We start from the raw sequence: 23508 nt of genomic DNA, 5'->3' as shown, positions 1-23508 counted from the left end.
CATAATATACATTTGGGCACATCCAAAAATGGTCAAATGGAAAATCTGCACCATCCAATAACAAACATGGGCAGGCAAAATCGCTCTGTCATTTTCTGGTTGCTGACGCTGAGTTCACAAAATTTCTGTTTAAGTTGAAAAAGCAACAAGAAAAACAAGCAACTAATAGTGTAAGTAATCATTGTGCCATCAAAATAGCTTTTTTATGTTTTTAAAACATCTGAAAGTATCTTTTGGTTTTAGAATAGTTTCTAAAGCTTTAGAAAATTTGGTTAACCATAAGCAAATAAATATATATTTATAAATACCCCCTCAATTCAGGCCCAGGGCTCCCCAAATATTTTGGGGCATGCCAATTGGGTTGGTATTCCATGTGCTAGGGTAGCTCTCCAGGAGAAGCATTGGGCCACAGTCTGAAAAATCTCCCTCACCACTTGCAGAAGAGAAAGGTATCCTAGGCCCACGTTGTCAAAGTTGATCTTGGCGTTGACCCAGCGTGCTTCCTGGGTAGCAAGTTGGAGAGCTAAGCAGTCGCTCTTGTTGTTAACCTCTGTCATGGGGAAAATGACATCTGTGGTGGTGTTAATGCAGCGGTAGAACTTTCCGGCAAACAGGTTGACTCCCATTATGCTGAAGATGAGCCAGAAGATAAGGCACACCAACAACACATTGAAGATGGAGGGGATGGCGCCGATGAGTGCGTTCACCACCACCTAGCCCCCACCCCATAGACAGGACACACAGCAGTCATGACTTCCATCACCATCGTCAGTCAAGACCAGTAAGGTCCCAATAGTCAGTTATGACCAATAATGTCACCTCCATCACAATACAGTAATAACTACTAATGTCACTCCCATCATAATGGACATTCATGGCCACTAATGTCTCCTCATTCAGAATAGGGTCTATCTGTGTATGTATGGATATTTCATTGTAAATGTTTAGACATATTTAAAACAGTTACTCACCCTCATCCCTTCAAATCGTGACAGGGCTCGAAGTGGCCTTAGAGCTCTGAGTGTCCTAAGAGATTTGATTGGTCCAAGGTCAGAGTAGCCCATCCAATTAGCTCCTAGAGTGACTAAGGAAACCTGAGGCAGGATTATAATTTAGTTGTTGCCAACCAAACAACTCATTAAATATATGAAGAAATTTCTTGACCTTATATTTGCTGACAGGTAAGAAACATGTAGTATGCATATCTAGTAAAGTGTATGGTCACCATCATTTCAATGTTGTACATTATTTATTTATCATTGAGCTATGTGCTGTTAGTGAAATGTTTTAATTTCCATCTATATAGCTCTTCACAAAACACCTAAATGGAAACTTACATCCACAATGAGGAAGTCCAACCAACACCAAGCATTGGTGAAGTACGTCTTGAAGCCATACGCTACCCATTTTAAGAGCATCTCAATGATAAACACATAGGTGAAGATTTTATCTGCATACTCCAGGATAATTTTAATCGTTCTTCTCCTCTCAATGTAAATATCCTCAAAAGCCTGTAGAATTAAGACAAAGTAAATGGATCTCATAATAAATAATAACTAATGGCTTTCCTATAGATAATGATGGAAACAGAAATACATTATTCAGTATAAACGTATATACTACTCTTCAAAAGTTTGGGATCACTTAGAAATGTCCTTATTTCAAAAGAAAAGCAATTTTTGTATCCATTAAAACAAAATTTAATTGATCAGAAATACACTGTAGTCATTGTTAATGTTATTGTATTGTAATGTATTGTAGCTGGAAACGGATGATTTTTAGAGGGGATTTCTACATAGCCATACAGAGGCTAATTATTAGAAACCATCAGTCCTGTGTTCCAAAGGCACAGTGTTTTTGCCAATCCAAGTTAATCATTTTAAAACTGATCATTAGAAAATGTTTGCAATTTTGGTTTCACAGCTGAAAACTGCTGTGCTGATTAAAGAAGCAATAAAACTGGCATCTTTAGACTAGTTGAGTATCTAGAGCACCAACAATTGTGGATTTGATTTTGCAGGCTCAAAATGCCCTGAAACTCATCAGTCTTTTCTTGTTCTGAGAAATGAAGGCTATTCCATGCAAACATTTCCAAGAAACTGAAGATCTTGTACCATGCTGCATACTGGACTACATATAGACGGCGTTTGATTGGACCAAATGTCCTCCTATAAAAGCACAATGACCAAAAGCACAGCTCCCAACTATGCAAGAACTATTTAGAGAAGAAACAGTCAGCTGATATTCTGTCTATAATGGAGTGGCCAGCACAGTCACTGGATCTCAACCCTTTTGAGCTGTTGTTGGAGCAGCTTGACCGTATGGTATGTAAGAAGTGCCCATCAATCCAATCCAACTTTTGGGAGATGCTTCAGGAAGCATGGGGTGATTACCTTAACAAATCAGATTACCTCAACAAATTGACAACTAAAATGTCAAAGGTCTGTAAGGCAGTAATTGCTGCAAATGGAGGATTATTTGACAAAAGCAAAGTTTTAAGGACACAATCATTATTTCAATAAAAATCAATATTTTGAACCTTGGCAATTACTTTATTTCCTATTCAAACTCATTTATGTTTTAATGGAAAACAAGGACATTTCTAAATTACCCCAAACTTTGTCCACAAGGCACTGACTCACCAGAGCGCCACTGCTCAGGAGAATCATGAAGACAATGAAGGTCTCAAAGTAGTCATTTTCTACGATGGTAAAACAGGCCCTGCGGAGATTCCACCACTTCTTGCCTCTGCCTTGAGAGACGTCAAACGTCAGGCACGGCCATCTCGCGATGCATTCTGAAGAGAGAGAGAGAGAAATGCCAGCGTGTCTAGGCATGTTTCCCTTGCACCCAATTCACAACCTTAATGCCGCCAATTTGACTGCCATGAACTATATGCAATCTTTATTATGTAAGAAAGGTACGCAAACAGTTTCAAGGCAACAAATTAAATGTATTTATTTTCAGCAAGCATAACTAACCACAACACGAAATCGTGTAATAATACTTCTTTAATTCATGTCCAAAATATATTATTAGTCAAGTGTTTGATTTGCATTAGAACAGTAGAACTAGGGAATAAACAGTAGAACGTTTGGCAAACTAATCCAAAGAGGCTCTAAGAGAAACATTAAGGTTCTGTATTTGCAAAAGCCAAACAGTCTTCTTCACACTTGCAATGCATTCCTCCTTTCTTCCATTAACTACACGTAATGTGCACCAACTTTAAATCTTGACTCTCCTCCCAACAACAACTAAAAGCCACTGGGACTCCAGATATTACACCCGTAACTGGTACTTTGCACCTAAAATCATATCTCATCACTTCTAGAAATAACACGTCGGTATTTTGCTTTACTGACATACAAGCCACTCCTGGTCATTACCCAGGGGTGTCAGTATCACGATATTTGCCGGCATAACAACATTAGTGTCAGAATGACGACAATAGTCTGTATCATGTGAGGTTATATATGAAAAGCATAATAAATATGAAAAGCATAATAAGTAGCTTAATATTGTGTGACCTATATGATATGTTGCCAAGAAAACAGTGAGACTCCACAGTGAGATATTACTGAGTGTTTGGTCATGTGACTAAGGAAGACGTGTTTCAACATTTATGCAATGGGACAACATATATCTATATACATAGCCTACATTTGAATGGGCATTATCTAATTAGGAAATATGGTTGGAAATGACAAAATTTTACGTACAATATTACACAATATTTTACACACGCACAAGTTTTTTTTGGGTCGATCAGAGTTGTCACAACAAATAAGTGGCTGAAATGTGTTTGTCTATTAAATAATAATGTTACTAAATACATTACAAGGAATTGCAAAACAATTCTAAACTAGGTTTAAACATACTGAAATTAAGAAACAAACGAGTTTCAGTTAATTATCTGAGCCTATAACTTTCCACAGAACATGTCAAACGCGCTTCTGCCTGCACGGCTAGACATCCTATGCAAACATAGACATAATTTGTGTGATATTTGTTGAGACATTTCTAACACTGGCTTAAAATCCCTTACTCAGATTGGATTCAAAATATTGTGCAAGATGATCATTGTCTATAAAAAGAATTGCGATCTGGCTCAAATAATTGTGATCAGGTAGTTATGTAATAACTGCGATAGCCCTAGTTGTAGCCTAGGCTATACGCTCAGTTCGCAAAGATTGTGAAGACCCCATTCGGCTAAAAAACAGTTATTGGATCATAGTGTTTTTGTTTTATTTCTGTTCAAATATAGGTTATTACGCTATGGCTATTTAAAATATATGTTTGGTAACTGTTCTATATGGCCGGGAATTTTGGAATTTTAACGGCCATAATTGGCTGTCCAAAAAAAAAGTATAGCGTAAACTCAGCTCCTACCATCCTAGACGCTTTAGTCGCATTTCCCAAATAAACATAATTATTTACAAATGGCACTTCTACAAGCTATTCCTGTTTTGACAACCACTTTTATTTTCATTCCATTCCCTTTCGATTTGTCAGTTACTACCACCACTTCCAATTCCGCCATTATGCCCTTCTTTGGTCACCAGCTGCTATGTCCCTGAATGGATGTTAGTAAAGGCACCTCTCAGATTAGTCGTCTACCACAATGTCTAAAACGTAACAGTGTATAAAATGTGCTTGTGGCAAACATTGGTATTAAAATGTATTTGTATAAATGGTGACTGTATAAACAATACTGAATAATCTTTTGAAGCAATAACGCAACAATCCACTTGAGGCAATAGGCTACCTATCTGAAGGTTGTTTTACATTGTTGGCTGTCTATCTACAAAATATTGACTATTTTATTGTTTATTCACTAGTACTTAATCACATTAGCATTTGTTATTTCATGCTTTAGCATGCTTTAGACTTTTTAATATTTTTCCAGGAGACCTCTGGAGGTTACCGCTGACATGTGTTGATCAATAAAGTACATCAGATCTTGTTAATAGTTAAGTCGGCCACATTAACCTAGACTGTTGTTTTACCTATGGCAATAATGAAGCTTTCCCTTTTTCTTCTATGTCTTTACAGTACTCACTGAAGTTCAATCCTAAAAAAAGAATTTAGTGACAGCTTTTTTTTTGCTGAAATGTGTATAAACACCAGGCTAATAACAGACATTTAACTTAAGAGAAACACCCTATTTGGATAGTAAATCTGTAGCTGATTTACAAGCTACCTGTAGACTATAAATAGCATTTCAATTAACTTTCTAATAACACTTACCCAAAGCTTAAAACAATATCATATCCCTAACCTTAACCATTACTCTAAGCCTAACCTTAACCTTATCAATCATGTACTTTTGTATGTATGTTTTGATCGTATATTGATATTATGAACTGTAGAGCAAATTTGTGTGATATGGGATGAATATATGTGTTATAAGGGTCAAGGCTTATGATGTATTATCAACTAAAGTAGACTCTTTTAGTAGTCTTTTATCTCAGGCGCATCATATTACAGTTGTGCTTTGTCAGATATTCATCAATAATGAATTTCCAGTATCCCAAAGTGTTCAAATCCCTTAATTTCCTTCACATTATGTTGTTTAATATCTTAATTTCTAATTGGTTAAATATATATTTCTATCCACCCTATAATGACAAAGCAAAAACCCATTCAAGTATTTAGACCTTTTGCTGCGACACTAAGTTGAGTTCAGTTGCATCCTATATCCTTTGATCATCTTGACATGTCACTAGAACATGATGGAGTCCAACTGTGGCAAATTCAATTGATTGGACATTGATGGATTTAGAAAAGTACAAAACTGTCAATTTAAGGTCCCACACTTCACAGTGCTTGTCATTGCAACTAAGACATAAAGTTCAGGAGATTCTCTGTAGACATCTGAGATATCCAGAAGCAGAATGGGGGCCATCACTGTGAAATGCAGATGTTTAGAAACACTAAGATGCCAGAAGGATGACCATTTCTGTAGCACTTCATCAATCAGGCCTTTATAGACATATAACATGCAGCATGAAGGACTCTGAGATCATGAGGAAAAGGAATCTCTGGTCTGATGAGACCAAAATCAATTAGGCCAGAATGCCAAGTGCTACATCAGCAAAAACAAGGTGCCGCTCATTACCTGGCTAATACCATCCCTATGGTGGCAGGAGCAGATTATGCCCATCAGACTTCGGCAGAGGTTCATCTGTCAGCACAAAAATTACGCAAATCACAAAGCAAAGACAGAGCTTAAGAGCTTTTGTGGATGTCCTTGAGTGGCCCACCCAAAGCTTAAATATTAACATATTTTCGTGACAGACCTCTTATCCAGAGTGTTCCTTTAGGTCATTTTTTAAAACAATCCATTATTCAGCTCTGTCTCATTAGGTAATTATCGTTATTAGCATTGTACAAATTAATGAATGGAAATGATATGTACCGCTATCGCGAAGCTGCATTGCAAGTGGAAAACCACTTGAAAACACTCCAAAGTAAGACAAGTGGTGTTGTTTACCTCAAAGCATGTGGTGATGTAGTATTCCTTGAAATAAAGTTTAAATTTTTGCAATATAATTCTCATTTCAAAAAACAAGTATCAATCAAATGTATTTATGAAGCCCTTTTTTATATCAGCAGTTGTAACAAAGAGCTTTTACAAAACACCCAGCCTGAAACCCCAAGGAGCAAACAAAAACAGTGATGAATTTCTGTGGCTAGGAAAAACTCCCTAAGAAAGCTGAACTTTTTGAAGAAACCTAGAGAGGAACCAGGCTCTGAGGGGTTTACCAGTCCTCTTCGGGTGAACATTTTAAGAGTACAAGTTGTAATAATTAAAAATTAATGTGGGCTGAGTCTAGAGTCTATTAAACCTAGTCCAGTACCAGGTTTACTGGTCTGTTTTGGTCACAATTGTATCAATCCCCAATTTGATATTGACCCCAGACAGTCAAACTTTATTTGCTTGAGAGAGAAAAGAAAATACACACACATGCATACATACATACATATACACATACACACACACATATATATATACAGAGCTCTGGAAAAAAATTAAGGGACCACTGCACCTTTTTCTTTCCTTTCCAAAAAAGTTGAAAAGGAAGGTTTTGAGTGAGGAACAGAAGGGTAAAATTAAAGACCACTGCAAATTTAACACTTCTTTTCCTCACTCAAAACATTCATTTTTGACTTTTTTGGAACGGAAAGAAAAAGTCCCTTAATTCTTTCCAGAGCTGTATATACAGGTGCTGGTCATATAATTAGAATATCATCAAAAAGTTGATTTATTTCAGTAATTCCATTCAAAAAGTGAAACTTGTATAATGTATACATTCATTCAAGTGTTTTTTTTATATATTTTGATTATTATAACTGACAACTAATGAAAACCCCAAATTCAGTATCTCAGACAATCAGAATATTGTGAAAAGGTTCAATATTAAAGACACCTGATATAGGGATAACCGCACCCTGGAGAGGATTGTGAAACAAAACCCATTAAAAAATGTGGGGGAGATTCACAAAGAGTGGACTGCAGCTGGAGTCAGTACTTCAAGAACCACCACGCACAGACGTATGCAAGACATGGGTTTCAGCTGTCGCATTCCTTGTGTCAAGCCACTCTTGAACAAGACACAGCGTCGGAAGCGTCTCGCCTGGGCTAATGACAAAAAGGACTGGACTGCTGCTGAGTTATGTTCTCTGATGAAAGTATATATAGCTTTTCCTTTGGAAATCAAGGTCCCAGAGTCTGGAGGAAGAGAGGAGAGGCACAGAATCCACCAGTCCAGTGTAAAGTTTCCACAGTCAGTGATGGTTTGGGGTGCCATGTCATCTGCTGGTGTTGGTCCACTGTGTTTTCTGAGGTCCAAGGTCAACGCAGCCGTCTACCAGGAAGTTTTAGAGCACTTCATGCTTCCTGCTGCTGACCAACTTTATGGAGAAGCAGATTTCATTTTCCAACAGGACTTGGCACCTGCACACAGTACCAAAGCTACAAGTACCAGGTTTAAGGACCATGGTATCCATGTTCTTAATTGGCCAGCAAACTCACCTGACCTTAACCCTATAGAAAATCTATGGGGTATTGTGAAGAGGAAGATGTGATACACCGGACACAACAATGCAGAAGAGCTGAAGGCCACTATCAGAGCAACCTGGCCTCTCATAACACCTGAGCAGTGCCACAGACTGATCGACTCCATGCCACGCCGCATTGCTGCAGTAATTCAGGCAAAAGGAGCCCCAACTAAGTATTGAGTGCTGTACATGCTCATACTTTTCATGTTCATACTTTTCAGTTGGCCAACATTTCTAAAAGTCCTTTTTTTGGTCTTAAGTAATATTCACATTTTCAGAGATACTGAATTATAATCATCACAAAAAGAAATAAACATTAGAAATACACTCACCTAAAGGATTATTAGGAACACCTGTTCAATTTCTCATTAATGCAATTATCTAATCAACCAATCACATGGCAGTTGCTTCAATGCATTTAGGGGTGTGGTCCTGGTCAAGACAATCTCCTGAACTCCAAACTAAATGTCAGAATGGGAAAGAAAGTTGATTTAAGCAATTTTGAGCGTGGCATGGTTGTTGGTGCCAGACGGGCCGGTCTGAGTATTTCTGAGTATCTGCTCAGTTACTGGGATTTTCACGCACAACTATTTCTAGGGTTTACAAAGAATGGTGTGAAAAGGGAAAAACATCCAGTATGCGGCAGTCCTGTGGGCGAAAATGCCTTGTTGATGCTAAAGGTCAGAGGAGAATGTGCCGACTGATTCAAGCTGATAGAAGAGCAACTTTGACTGAAAGAACCACTCGTTACAACCGAGGTATGCAGCAAAGCATTTGTGAAGCCACAAAACGCACAACCTTGAGGTGGATGGGCTACAACAGCAGAAGACCCCACCGGGTACCACTCATCTCCACTACAAATAGGAAAAAGAGTCTATAATTTGCACAAACACACCAAAATTGGACAGTTGAAGACTGGAAGAATGTTGCCTGGTCTGATGAGTCTCGATTTCTGTTGAGACATTCAGATGGTAGAGTCAGAATTTGGCGTAAACAGAATGAGAACATGGATCCATCATGCCTTGTTACCACTGTGCAGGCTGGTGGTGGTGGTGTAATGGTGTGGGGGATGTTTTCTTGGCACACTTTAGGCCCCTTAGTGCCAATTGGGCATCGTTTAAATGCCACAGCCTACCGGAGCATTGTTTCTGACCATGTCCATCCCTTTATGACCACCGTGTACCCATCCTCTGAAGGCTACTTCCAGCAGGATAATGCACCATGTCACAAAGCTGGAATCATTTCAAATTGGTTTCTTGAACATGACAATGAGTTCACTGTACTGAAATGGCCCCCACAGTCACCAGAGCTCAACCCAATAGAGCATCTTTGGGATGTGGTGGAACGGGAGCTTCATGCCCTGGATGTGCATCCCACAAATCTCCATCAACTGCAAGATGCTATCCTATCAATATGGGCCAACATTTCTAAAGAATGCTTTCAGCACCTTGTTGAATCAATGCCATGTAGAATTAAGGCAGTTCTCAAGGCGAAAGGGTGTCAAACACAGTATTAGTATGGTGTTCCTTATAATCATTTAGGTGAGTGTATATCAGTCTGTGTGTAATGAATGAATATAATTTACAAGTTTCACTTTTTGAATGGAATTACTGACATAAATTACACAGATGATGAATAGAGCCTTACTTGTTCTAATTAAATTACACAGATGATGAATTGACCAAATAGAAGCTTGGACAGCAGCGATAGGGGGGCGATGGTAAACACGTTAATCCCCACCCCTTTCCCAGAATATCTGGAGGATGGAATTGGAATTTGCCTTTAATCCTTTGAGTGAACATCAGTCACAATCCTCTGTAAAAAGTTTCTCGCAAACTTTGTATGTCTCGTTGGTGAAGTTGCTCCATTGTTTCTCCAACAATAAGACTCCGGAAAGGCAGAGGTATTGTCACAATTGCAGAGCGTGTATCCTTTAATTTCAAACCAAAAACCCCAGGAGTAGAAAATGTGGTCAAGATGTGGAAAGGCATAAGTTGATCCAAAAAACAGAAATCCAGAAGTTCAAAGAATATTTATCAAATGCACCAAAAAACACACTGACAGAAATGCATACATTTGGCTCAGTACGCCATCACAATGGATTTGAAATGAAACAACCGAGATGCAGTTGAAGTGTAGAGATTCAGGGAGATTCAAGGAGTTGAACAAGGCTTTACTGCAGCTGTCTTCAGTTGTTGTTTCTTCGTGGGTCTTTCTGCAAGTGAAATGCATGCTCGATTGGGTTGAGATCAGGTGATTGACTTGGCCACAGAATATTCCATGTGTTTGCCTTAAAAATCTCCTGGATTGCTTTTGCAACACATTTTGGGTCATCGTCTGTAAAGTGAAGCGCCATACAATCAACTTTGCTTAATTTGGCTGAATCTGAGCAGACAATATATCCCTATACACTTAAGAATTCATCCAGCTGCTTCTGTCTTCTGTCACATCATCAATAAAAACTAGTGACCCAGTGTCATTGGAAGCCATGCATGGCCATGACATTGCACTGCCTCCATGTTTTACAGATGATGTGGAATGCCTTGGATAATGATGCGTTCCAAGCCTTGTCCATGCTTTTTTCTTCCCATCATTCTGGTACAGGTTGATCTTTGTTTCCTCTGTCCAAAGAATGCTGTTCCTGAACTGGGCTGGCTTTTTTAGATGTTTTTTGGGAAGTCTAATCTGGCCAACACCTGGAATCAACCTCAATTACATCACTGTCAAAGAACATACACAGAGGACATCAGAATAATATTTGTAATTGTGGAAAATGCCCAGGTCATAAGAAAGGTACAAAGGACGTGGGAGAGGAGACTTGAGTTTTCACTCGTTGCCATATCTGTAAGGTCTGTTCACAGTTCCATTTCTCAAACACATCACCAAGACGACATATGGTGGCTATAGGAAATAGTTTGTTAGTGCCAGTTTCAATTCAACCAATTCTGCTGGCTGTTTCGCCAATGTACAGTTTAAAAAAAAATCAATGCTACTGCGAAGTGTTTTGATGGTAGTTTTCTGCTTACGATACAGCTTTGCAATAGTGGTACGAACTGTTTCCATTCATGAATTTGGACGATGCAAATAACAGACTGGGACAGAGCTGAATAATGGGTTGTTAGATAAAATGACTGTGTGCCTTCAGGAATATCTCTTGGTATGTGGACTTCGAGAAATATATGAATTTTGGACGAACTATCCCTTTAAAGCTGTGCCTTCTGCCTAAGGTACTTCTAAGTTCTGAATAAGGTTTCTGAACAGTTATGTACAATACCATGCAAATGTTTTGTGTCTCTAGTTTTCGAAAGAAACATTTATTTTTGTCCATTCAAATGTACACATTTATCAGAAATAAAGTGTAGACATTGTTAATGTTGCAAATAATTATTGTAACTAGAAACACCAGATTTCTTTATGGAATATCAACCAAGGCACTCAGTGGCAAATTATCAGCAACCATCACTCCTGTGTTCCAATGGCACGTTGTGTTCGCTAATCCAAGTATATCATTTTAAAAGGCATATTGATCATTAGAAAACCCATTTGCGATTATGTTAGCACAGCTGAATACTGTTGTGCTGACTAAAGAAGTAAAAAAAACTGGTCTCCTTTAGACTAATTAAGTATCTGGAACATCAGCAATTGTGGGTTTGATTACAGTCTCAAAAAACATTGAAACTTGTCAGTCTATTTTTGTTCAGAGAAATGAAAGCAATTCCATGCGAGAAATTGCCAAAAAACTGAAGATCTCATACAACGCTGTGTAGTACTCCCTTCAGCAAACAGCGCAAACTGTCTCTAACCAGAATAGAAGGAGTAGGAGGCCCCAGTGCACAACTGAGCAAGAGGACAGATTAGAGTGTCTAGTTTAAGAAAGAGACTTCACAGGTCCTCAACTGGCAGCTTAATTTAATAGTACCTGCAAAACACTAGTGAAGGAACCGAAAAATTTCAATTCTATGTTTATTTAAATATTCAATGATTCTTCATTATTTAGTATTTAGTATGTATACTTATATAATACATTTCTGTCAAAGTAGGTAATCGTTGGAATGTTAATGGTTTAGAGATGTTTCTGTTAGCAGTGAATGCAGGGACAAAAAGGTTTGCTTGTTATTGCCTAGCTTGCTTGCTTCTTGAGATAACGCCACTCTTATCTGAACTGATCGGAATGTGTCCCTAATTGATAAGGGGTCTAATCTCCAGGACTAGTTTGCTATCCTTTGGTCAGTAAACCAAACCCCATGCTTTTAATGTTGGGATATAAACCAGAGAGGGGTTCAGGGAAGCTCTCTCTTGCATTTTCCACCCTTCTACCTGCATCTTTGCTCTTGCAAACATCTTGAATCTCCGGTGAAGTTTTTATCTTGGATACTTGTACTGTAATTGTAGTACTCTCTTTATATATTAAATTAATTTGTTATATTAATTAATTGACTGGAATTAATCTAAAATGAGTCAAAATCCAGTTCCTTCACTAGTCTCAACATCTATAGTGAAAAGGTGGGTTACTGGCTTTCTAGGCAGAGTTGCAAAGAAAAAGCCATACCTTGACTGGCCAATAAAAAGAAAAGAAAGGCAAAAGTACACTGACATTGACACAGAGGATGATTGGAAAAAAGGGAAAAATGGACAAACAAATCAAAATTTGAGGTTCGTCAAAGAACAAAGAAGAACATTTGTGAGATGCAGACCAAATAAAAAGATGCTGAAGGAGTGCTTGACACCCTCCGTCAAGCATGGTGGAGGCAATGTGGTGGTTTGTATGTGCTTTGGTGGTGGTAAATTGGGAGATTTGTACAGGGTAAAAGGGATACTGAAGAAGGAAGGCTATTACTCCATTTTGCAATGCCATGCCATGATTGGGGCGAATTTTGTCATACAACAGAACAATCACACAAAGCACAGCTCCAAACTATGCATGAACTAGAAAAGGAAAAAGCAGTCAGCTGGTTTTCTGTCTATTGTGACCAGCACAGTCACCAGATCTTAACCCTATTGAGCTGTTGTGGGGGTAGCTTGACCGTATGGTAGGTAAGAAGTGCCCATCAAGCCAATCCAACTTGTGGGAGGTGCTTCTGGAAGCAAATTGATTCTAGAATGCTAAAGGTCCGCAAGGCTGTAATTGATGCAAATTTAAGATTATTTGACAAAAGTAGTTTGAGGGACAATCTTTAAATTAAAAATCACAATTTCTAACCTTGTCTACGAAAATATTTCCTATTAATTTTGCTATATTTACTATTCAAAGTAATTTAATCTATGTTTTCATGGAAAAGTGACCGCTAACTTTTGAATGGTAGTATATGAGACATTTCTATTTTTATGTTCAATAACCTGGGAAACATTATAAAAAATATATTTTTGCTTTGTCTTCATGGGGTTTGTTTCTAGAATGCAATTATTTTTATTAATTAGAAATGTATTCCACAACACAACAAATTGTGGAGAAAGCGAAGGTGTCTAAATACTTCCCTATGGCACTGTAGGTATTAAAGCAGGGGAAAGTATTTCTGCATACCATCAGTAAAGCATTCTTCTGGTTCCTCTGGTTCTGGCTCATCTGCTTCTTCCTCTAGTCCTGGCTCTGGTTCGGGTACATAGTCCACAGTGCTGCACACAGAGGACTCGTCACCCAATAGCTAAGGACATGGAGGAAAGAAACTAAGTGTCTGAAACTACAAAATGTAAATCACATTATTAGCATAGGAGAGAACAAATCAAACTTCTGTAATTTAACTCTCTTTCTTTTTTCTTAGGCTTTTAAATATCCAGGTAGCACTATGAAATTAATTAATTAATTAACTTGATTAATTAATGTTTTCATCTTTAGGTTACATTTGTGCTCAAAAGTTTGCATACCCTTGGAGTATTGGTAATATATGTACCATTTGTAAAGAAAACACGAGTGAGCAGGCAAAACATGTATTTAATTTCTCATAGGATCCACATTCAACTGTATGTCATAACAGGATGGCATAATCATAAAACAAAACATGATGAACTGACCCCTGTTCAAAAGTCTGCATACCCTTAGTTATTGATACTGTGTATTGCCCCCTTTAGCATCAATGACAGCGTGCAATCTAATGTAATAGTTGTCTATGAGGCCCTGAATTCTTGCAGGTGGTATGGCTGTCCATTCGTCTTGGCAAAATGCATGAACCGCACGTGTGAGATCTCCCCAGAGTGGCTTGATGATATTAAGGTCAGGAGACTGTGATGGCCACTCCAGAACCTTCACCTTTTTCCGCTGTAACCACTGGAGGGTCAACTTGACCTTGTGCTTGGGGTCATTGTCATGCTGGAAAGTCCAAGATCGTCCCATGTGCAGTTTTCATGGAGAACAATGCAAATTGTCTGCCAGTATTTTCTGATAACATGCTGCATTCATTTTGCCATACATTTTCACATGATTCCCCATGCCTTTAGAGCTCACACACCCCAAATCATCAGTGAGCCAGTGGGGATGATGTTCTGTTCACTATAAACCTCTCCAAACATAGCGCTTATGGTTGCGACCATAAAGCTCCATTTTGGTCTCGTCACTCCAAATTACAATGTCCCAGAAGCTGTGAGGCGTGTCAAGGTGTTGTCAGGCATATTGTAACAAGGCTTTTTTGTGGCATTGGCGCAGTAAAGGCTTCTTTCTGGCAACTTGATCATGCAGCTCATTTTTGTTCAAGAATTGTCGTATTGTGCTCCTTGAAACAACCACACCCTCTTTTTCTAGAGCAGCCAGTAGTTCTCCTGAGGTTACCTGTGGGGTTTTCTTTGTATCCCAAACAATTCTTCTGGCAGTACTGGGTGAAATCTTCCTTGGTCTACCTGACCTTGGCTTGCTATCAATAGATCCCCGAATGTTCTACTTCTTCATAAGTGATTGAACAGTACTGACTGTTTTTTACATTTGCAAGGCTTTAGACATTTTTTTTTATGTCCTTTTCCATCTTTATAAAGTTCCATTACCTTGTTATGCAGGTCTTTTGACTGTTCTTTTTGGCTCCCCTTAGCTCAGTATCTAGCCCGCTCAGTGCATCCACGTGAGAGCTAACAAACTCATTCACAATTTACAGTATTCACAGACAATAACTGCAATTTCAAAAGCCTCAGGTATGTGAAATTCTCCTTTAAGTGCCATTTTCACCTGTGCGTGTTGCCTTGTGTGTCTGCAACAAAGCCAAACATTCAAGGGTATGTAAACCTTTGATCAGGGCCATTTCTGGGTGATGTCTGTTATCATTATTATTTAAAAAGGAGCCAAATAACTTTGTGATTATAAATGGCTTCATATGATCATTATCCTTAAAAAAAGACAGTTTTTGTGTCATATTTTCAAAATCAATGCTAAAATGTCAAACATTTTGCCGGGGTATGTAAACTTATATGCACAACCGTATATCAAAAATATTAATTACATCATAGTTTAAGCAGAGTAACTTTACCTTCTTTATTTTGCCATTGATCGGTACATTTATGTGTTCAGCTTGTTCCTTTTCTTCTTCTGTTCTTAATGACCCACTGTCATCATCATCATTCTCAAAGTCTGACTCCACCTGGGCTATGGGAACTGTGAGGCTCACATCACCGTCAGCCTGAAGTCCCTCAACACAATTGCTCATCTTGTTGAGCGTCTTGCAATCCTGGCCCGTGTCCAAATGGTTTAGTGCAACAGCCTCTTTTTCAGGAGTTCCTTCAACCCCCTCAACTCCTTCCTCATCTCCAGGGGATTTTTTGCCAAGTAGCTGAAGGACCTTGCGCCGGATAAAAGCTTTCACCCAGTCAATGCCCCAGTTGATCCTGCCGATGGCAATCTGGAGATTGTTCATCTCACCATCATCATCACTGGACAGGTTGTCTCCACTGAACGAGCTGAGCAGCAAGGCAAGGAACAGGTTCAACACCTACAGGGATACAAGGTGGCAGTGAACTTAAAGGGATTTTTCCTAGGTTCATATTTGGGTGAAATAACACTTACCTTGAGTTGTTCTTGAAGGCCCATGGAGTCATCCTTCACAAAAAGCCATTAATCAGCCTTGTTTAAGCCTGGAATTTGCATTTTTAACATTATCTGAATTAATGAATTTAAACTGTGCGTCCCAAGCTACAAAAGCTGCAATGGAAGTAGTAAACCTACCAAAAAAAACTTCCAAATAAGACTAGAGGTCTTGTTTACCTCAAAGAAAATGTCAACATTGTATTCCTCAAAATAATGTTGTCATTGTCACTGTATAAATCAAATTTTCAACTGAACCAGTCTCTTTTGTTCACAATTACGCATCAACCATTAACAAAAACCAGAAATTCCTAGCTACCGATGACATCATTGCCAAAAAAATTAAGCTAGTATGACTGATTACTAAATTTAATTTGAAGAGTTTTTTGAGTTTGTTTCCGCTTGTAGTGCAGCTTTTGTTGCTCTGGAATTCTTGAACTTAGATAACACTATTAATTCTAATTCCAGGCTGGGACAGAGGTGAGTAATGACTTCCACGGGTCTTCAAGAACAACTAAAGGTAAGTGTTATTTCACCCAAATATGAAACTCGGATGAACTATCCCCTTAAAGGTTAGACAGAAGAGGATATGATGTGGCTTTGACAGATTGGCGGGATCTTGTGATACACATTTCAGGATTGGTTTTTGAAGCGTTTCTACTGCCTCCAATTTATGCATTGGCCATGTAACCATGGAGTAAGTCAATGACATTTCTATATTGTATTATACAGCTTTTGCAATGCTACCCACAGCGTCTTAAGCAATTTTATCATTGTGGTGTCCTGGAAAATAAAAATACAACCAAAAGACCAAATTTAGTTTCAATATACAGCTCTGGAAAAAATTAAGAGACCACTGCACCTTTTTCTTTCCTCTTCCAAAAAAGAATGAGGAACAGAAGGGTTAAAATTAAGCATCCCTCACAGTTAAATTTACCTTTGTACTTACAGCCTAGGTCAAGATTTTGTTGGTTGTGCAAAAAACTATAATAATGTGTTTCATTACATTATAATACCACGTTATGGTGTAACTTGTTAAATGCACACTGTGTGCCTTATTGTCATTAACACTCAATCACACGCTTACTCTCTCACCCACACTCACACATAAGAACATAAGACTGTTTTTAGTAGAACTTTTAAACTGTTTTGGAATACCTGGTCTGTATTATTCTCTATTGGTGTATTCTCTATTAGAGTTTAAATGTTCTTACTACACTATTATTGTGTTTGAGTCTTCTATTACTATATTCTGAGGCTCTCAACAGATTCAGTGGTTGGAGTTGGGTTAATACTCCTTGACAAGTTCTGTTGTTACTTTCTGATTACATTTCTTGCTACATTTAAAATCAAAACATAATGATCATTTAATAATTGTTAAAAAAGTGCTAAAATGTTTGTATTCAACTTCCAAATAGGTGTCCATTGAATAATAAATAAATAATTGATTGCTAAATTATTATATCCTAATTGCAGTCCCAGTTCCACGAGGGGGGCAAGTGGGGGCATGGCCCCCTCAGGTAGAAAGCCGTGCCCCCTCAGTTTAGATTCCCCATATACACAGCCGATCGTATATGAATTCGACCTGGTCTGATCGTCAAAGTCAACACGTTTCAATCATCACAGATCAACGTCTATCGATAGACTTTATATGCGCATATATGTCAGTTTCTAAATTGTCCTTCTTGGGGGGAGTGGTTGCACAGTGATTAAACGTGGCCCCACATTTATACAAAATGCACCCTCAATCATGTCATCCTTGTCCCTGTCTAATTGAAGTAGTTGTTTAGTAGGATCATGAATTTACACACCATTGCATGAATGACTGCCTGACACACTTTATTATACACTGCTCAAAAGATTAAGGGAACACATAATCATCACAGTATAACACCAAGTTAATTAAACTTCATGGGACATCATTTTGTCCATAGGAACATAACCGATTGTGAATCAATGTCACCTGTTTTGTTGCAAATGAAAGTGATAACAGGTGCACTGGAGAGGCAACAGCAAGACAACCATCAAAAAGGGAATGGTTTTGCAGGGGGTGGCTACAGACAATTGCTCTCTCTTCTTCCTTCCTGACTGATTCTTCTCTAGTTTTGCATTTTGCTAGTGTCCTTGTCACTACAAGTAGCATGAGGCGGTACCTGCAGCCCATTGAGGTTGCACAGGTAGTCCAGCACATATGTGCCATCGCAAGAAGGTTTGCTGTGTCTCCCAGTACAGTCTCAAGAGCATGGAGGAGATACCAGGAGATGAGCCGTTACACGAAGAGTGCTGGGCAGGGCTGTAGAAGGGCATTAACCCAACAGCAGGACTGGTATCTGCTTCTTTGTGTGAGGAGGAACAGGAGGACCACTACCAGAGTCCTACAAAATTACCTGCAGCAGGGTACTGGTGTGCATGTTTCTGACCAAACTGTCAGAAACCGACTCCATGAGGGTGGCATGAGGTCTAGTGGGACCTGTACTCACAGCCCAACACCATGCAGCTCGATTGGCATTCGCCAGAGAACGCCATAATTGTCAGGTCCACCACTGGCACCCCGTTCTCTTCGTTATGTATCGATGCATCCGATGCCCCCAAGTAGTGCCACAAACTGTCCAGGAGCTCACTGATGCCTTGATCCAGGTCTGGGAGGAGATCCCCCAGGACACCACCTGCCATCTCATCAGGAGCATGCCCAGATGTTGTTGGGAGTGAATACAGGCACATGGGGGCCATACACACTACTGAGTCACATTATGAGTTGCCATGATGAAATTCATGCAAGTTGGAACAGCCTGTGATTTCAACTGTTTACTTAGAATTTCGGTGTGAGTTTGAATCCAGTCCTCAATTGGTTGGTGATTTTGTTTCCATTGACCGTCGTTATGTTAAGGTCAAGTTCAAGTTCAGTTCACTTTGTTCTCAACAAATTACACAATATCCAGTAAAGATTTTGATATTTAATAAATGTCCTTCATCGAGACTCAATGTGTGATTTAAGTGTTCACTTAATTTTTTAGAGCAGTGTATTTATGATTAACAATCAAATAATTAATTTATTAGAAACTAGTTGATATTAATAAATGTGCATTCAGTTGTCTTCTTATGAATGACTCGTTTGATATTGAGTCAGTGTTGCTGATGCAAAGTTGGCCCTTCATTACTAAACACCAAGTAACTAAATTAGGATGCAATTACGAGTCATTAGCTAACTGTTAGTTAAACATTAAACTGTTGGTTACTTTAAAACTAACCTGCATCTGGGTGATCACAGGGTTATGTGAATATTCAATCTGTTAACTGGTTGCGTATGTCAGATTTATCACATGACTCATTAGGCAGTGAAAAGCTGTTGCTATCAGATGTTGTCTACTTAATCAACTGAGTCAGTTTACTGTTGAAGGGATCGATTAAATAGGATAGATGGAAGGTTTGTGAAGTGATTTCATGCTCCCTTGTAAAAGTATTTTAGTATTTTTTAAATACAAAAATACAGTTTGTTTGTTTTGATACATGGTGTGGCTGCTGTATTTTGTAGTTTATTTTGATACATTTAAAATTAAGGTATTTGTTATTTAATTTTAAAATACGTTTTGATGTATCTTTGCCCATCTCTGATAATGAGAAATATTAAGAAGAAGCAACCTACAGTGCTTTCATGTACCTCCTAAACAGGAATGTTTAATGAGCCCAGCTGCGCCACCAAAAACTAAAGTTAATCCATTTAATAGTAAACCTGGGCGTCTCATATACATAACACATATCAAGTTGACTTAGCTATGTGGTGACGATGGTGACGGTGCATCAAGAAATATTAGGCTGTCGGCCGGCACTTCTGTAGGGGGCTATCTTTAGTGTCAAAACCCTGTTATTCCATATCTGGGTTCCTATTTCCCAGATGTAGATACAGATCATGGTTAGGCATTAGCATGGGGAAGGCTGATCTCTCTCATTCCTCTGTGGGAAGCTGTGAATCAGCTGGAGTCTCAGCAAAAGGGCTGAGAAGTGCAGAAACAAAAGGTCCCAGTCCAGGTGTAGGGAACTACATTCAGGTGGGAGGTCACAGACGCTATAACAATTATAAAATAATTTGATCCACTGCAAATTGACCACAACTAAAACGCTTTTATGACAAAAAAGGTCATACCTTGATAACATTGACCCAGAATCACATAACATCTCCTCCTTAACTCATGACAATACATGGGAACAGATATCTTACATTTAAGTATGACCTTATTTAATAAAAAAATTTTTTTTTTCTAAACTGGAAAAGGTAGAAGAAAGGTAGAAGCATGATTTAAAAGGTAGATGTAGGGGCGAAGAAACAGGGGTTTAAGGAGAGGAGACAATACATTTAGACCTATACTTAAAATGCTTGTAAGTTCTAACCATACTCAACCGAACCTCACCGTGTTTCACGTAACGCATGCAGACATACGATGGTACATTCGATTGCCTCCCCTATCAATTAGTGATACGCATTCTGACGATGTTGGATCAGATCCCAGAGCCACTCAGCTGTCCATGTTTGTTTCGTCCGTGCCAGGGGGCTCACTTGAGCTGGGTCTTAGCATATACCCAAGGTCAAAACCACTGTTTGCTGGCTCAAGTCATTTGACTTAAATAGATATAAGCCCATCCCCCACACGCTGAATAAATACTGTCTCTTGGTTTTAATGCCGTTTGTCTCAAAGATTTTGGGATGTGAGGGCAGTGTGGGTGGTTGGGGTGTAAAAAAAGGCCATAGTGTTGGCTCCATGCTTTTGTTAGCTTGTCAAGATGAGAATAGCCATTTCCGTTTGATTCTATGAATAACCACCATGGAGAGGAAATGCATATGGCTGAGCTCCCATCACAAATATTGAGCCTGTGTGATCAGCTGCTAACAGCTCATCTGCATGTCCCTATTCTGGAACACAAGGAGTCATATCAGAGACTGGGCCACACGCTCTGAACCCCTTCATGGGAGTCTTACCCCTGACTACAGTCATGGCAAAATGCCTGATATAAAACGTAATATTTTCCCTTTTTTATGAACACCCCCATGCATTTTATATTTAATTTATACTGCACAAAAAAATTAAGGGAACACCTAAATCGCACATCTGGTCTCGATGAATGAAATACATGAATATTAAATGTTTACTGTACATTGTGTAATTCTTTGAGAACAAAATAACGTAATAATGGTTAACGGAAACCAAAATCACCACCTGATTGAGGCCAAGATTCAAACTTGGCCTCAATCTGGCTGTTCCAACTTGTGTGAATTTCATCACGGCAACTCATAATGTCACTCAGTAGTGTGTCTGGCCCCCACGTGCCTGTATGCATTCACCACAACATCTGGGCATGCTCCTGATGAGATGACAGATGGTGTCCTAGGGAATCTCCTCCCAGACCTGGATCAGGACATCAGTGAGTTCCTGGACAGTCTATGGCGCTACTTGGCGGTGTCAAAGACATCGATACATAACGTCCCAAAGGTTCTCAATTGGATTCAGGTCTGGGGAACGTGAGGGCCAGTCAATGGCATCAATACCTTTGTCATCCAGGAACTGCCCACACACTCTGGCCACATCAGACCCATCCTGCACCAGGAGGAACTAGTTCACCAGGAGGAAGTTCTGATGATGGGTCTGAAGATTTCATCCCATTATCTAACAACAGTCAGGGGACCGTTGGCTAGCATGTGGAGGTCTGTGCAACCTTCCAAGGTTATGCCTTCCCAGACCATCAATGACCCACTGCCAAACTGGTCATGCTGGATGATGTTGCAGGCTGCATAATAATCACCACGGCGTCTACAGACTCTTTCACGTCTGTCATATGTGCTCAGTGTGAACCTGCACTCATCTGTGAAGAGAACAGGGCGCTAATGGCGGATCTGCCAATTCTGGTGTTCTCTGGTGAATGCCATTCGAGACGCTTGCTGCTGGGCAGAGAGCACCGGTCCCACTAAAGGACGTCGGGCAGAGGACGTTAGAGGACAGTTTGGTCAGAAACATGCACACCATTAGCCCGAGGGATGTCATTTTGTAGGGCTCTGGCAGTGCTCCTCCTGTTCCTCCTCGCACAAAGGAGCAGATACCAGTCCAGCTGCTGGGTTGATTACTTTCTAAGGCCCTGTCCAGCTCACTTTGTGTAACGGCCCATCTCCTGGTATCTCCTCCATGCTATTGAGACTGTACTAGGAGACACATTAAGCCATCTTGCGAGGAGCTGGACTATCTGTACAACTTGAATGGGCTGCAAGTACCGCCTTGTGCTACCAGTAGCATCAAGGACACTAGCATAACACAAAACCAGAGAAGAATCAGTCAGGAAGGATGAGGAGAGAGCACCTGTCTATGGCCACCACCTGCAACACCATTGCCTTTTTGTCTTGCTGTTACCTCTCCAGTGCACCTGTTATCACTTTAATTTGCAGCAACAGATGACATTAATTATGCTTCCTAACTGGACAGGATTGATATCCCTGAAGTTTAACTGACTTGCTGTGATGATTACGTCTTCCCTTAGTTTCTTTTGAACAGTATATGTGTGTGTGTATATATACACACATAAATACATACATACATATATACATACACTCACCTAAAGGATTATTAAGAACACCATACTAATACTGTGTTTGACTCCCTTTCACCTTCAGAACTGCCTTAATTCTACATGGCATTGATTCAACAAGGTGCTGAAAGCATTCTTTAGAAATGTTGGCCCATATTGATAGGATAGCATCTTGCAGTTGATGGAGATTTGTGGGATGCACATCCAGGGCACGAAGCTCCCGTCCCACCACGTCCCAAAGATGCTCTATTGGGTTGAGATCTGGTGACTCTGGGGGCCATTTCAGTACAGTGAACTCATTGTCATGTTCAAGAAACCAATTTGAAATGATTCAAGCTATGTGACATGGTGCATTATCCTGCTGGAAGTAGCCTTCAGAGGATGGGTACATGGTGGTCATAAAGGGATGGACATGGTCAGAAACAATGCTCAGGTAGGCTGTGGCATTTAAACAATGCCCAATTGTGTGCCAAGAAAACATCCCCCACACCATTACACCACCACCACCAGCCTGCACAGTGGTAACACGGCATTATGGATCCATGTTCTCATTCTGTTTACGCCAAATTCTGACTCTACCATCTGAATGTCTCAACAGAAATCGAGACTCATCAGACCAGGCAACATTCTTCCAGTCTTCAACTGTCCAATTTTGGTGAGCTTGTGCAAATTGTAGCCTCTTTTTCCTACTTGTAGTGGAGATGAGTGGTCCCCGGTGGGGTCTTCTGCTGTTGTAGCCCATCCGCCTCAAGGTTGTGCGTGTTGTGGCTTCACAAATGCTTTGCTGCATACCTCGGTTGTAACGAGTGGTTCTTTCAGTCAAAGTTGCTCTTCTATCAGCTTGAATCAGTCGGCACATTCTCCTCTGACCTCTAGCATCAACA

At 39.5% G+C, this 23508-nt stretch overlaps 1 protein-coding gene across 1 annotated transcript in view; it reads right to left on the bottom strand.

Moving 5' to 3' along the window:
- The window catches only part of scn4aa (sodium channel, voltage-gated, type IV, alpha, a), a 72157-nt gene that overhangs the window by 7043 nt on the left and 41606 nt on the right, over positions 1-23508 (bottom strand). Inside the window, exons 16-21 of the mRNA XM_029119604.2 lie at positions 15480-15965; positions 13583-13688; positions 2643-2797; positions 1338-1511; positions 972-1094; positions 432-713 (exon numbers count right to left, since the gene is read on the bottom strand). Of these exons, the coding sequence (XP_028975437.2) occupies positions 432-713; positions 972-1094; positions 1338-1511; positions 2643-2797; positions 13583-13688; positions 15480-15965 (1326 nt within the window). The remainder of the gene's footprint in view (positions 1-431; positions 714-971; positions 1095-1337; positions 1512-2642; positions 2798-13582; positions 13689-15479; positions 15966-23508) is intronic.

The sequence above is a fragment of the Esox lucius genome, chromosome 5 (assembly GCF_011004845.1).
Source record: "Esox lucius isolate fEsoLuc1 chromosome 5, fEsoLuc1.pri, whole genome shotgun sequence".
NCBI lineage: Eukaryota > Metazoa > Chordata > Actinopteri > Esociformes > Esocidae > Esox > Esox lucius.
Note: the sequence above shows the minus strand (reverse complement) of the source record. Positions and strands in the feature narration are given on the sequence as shown.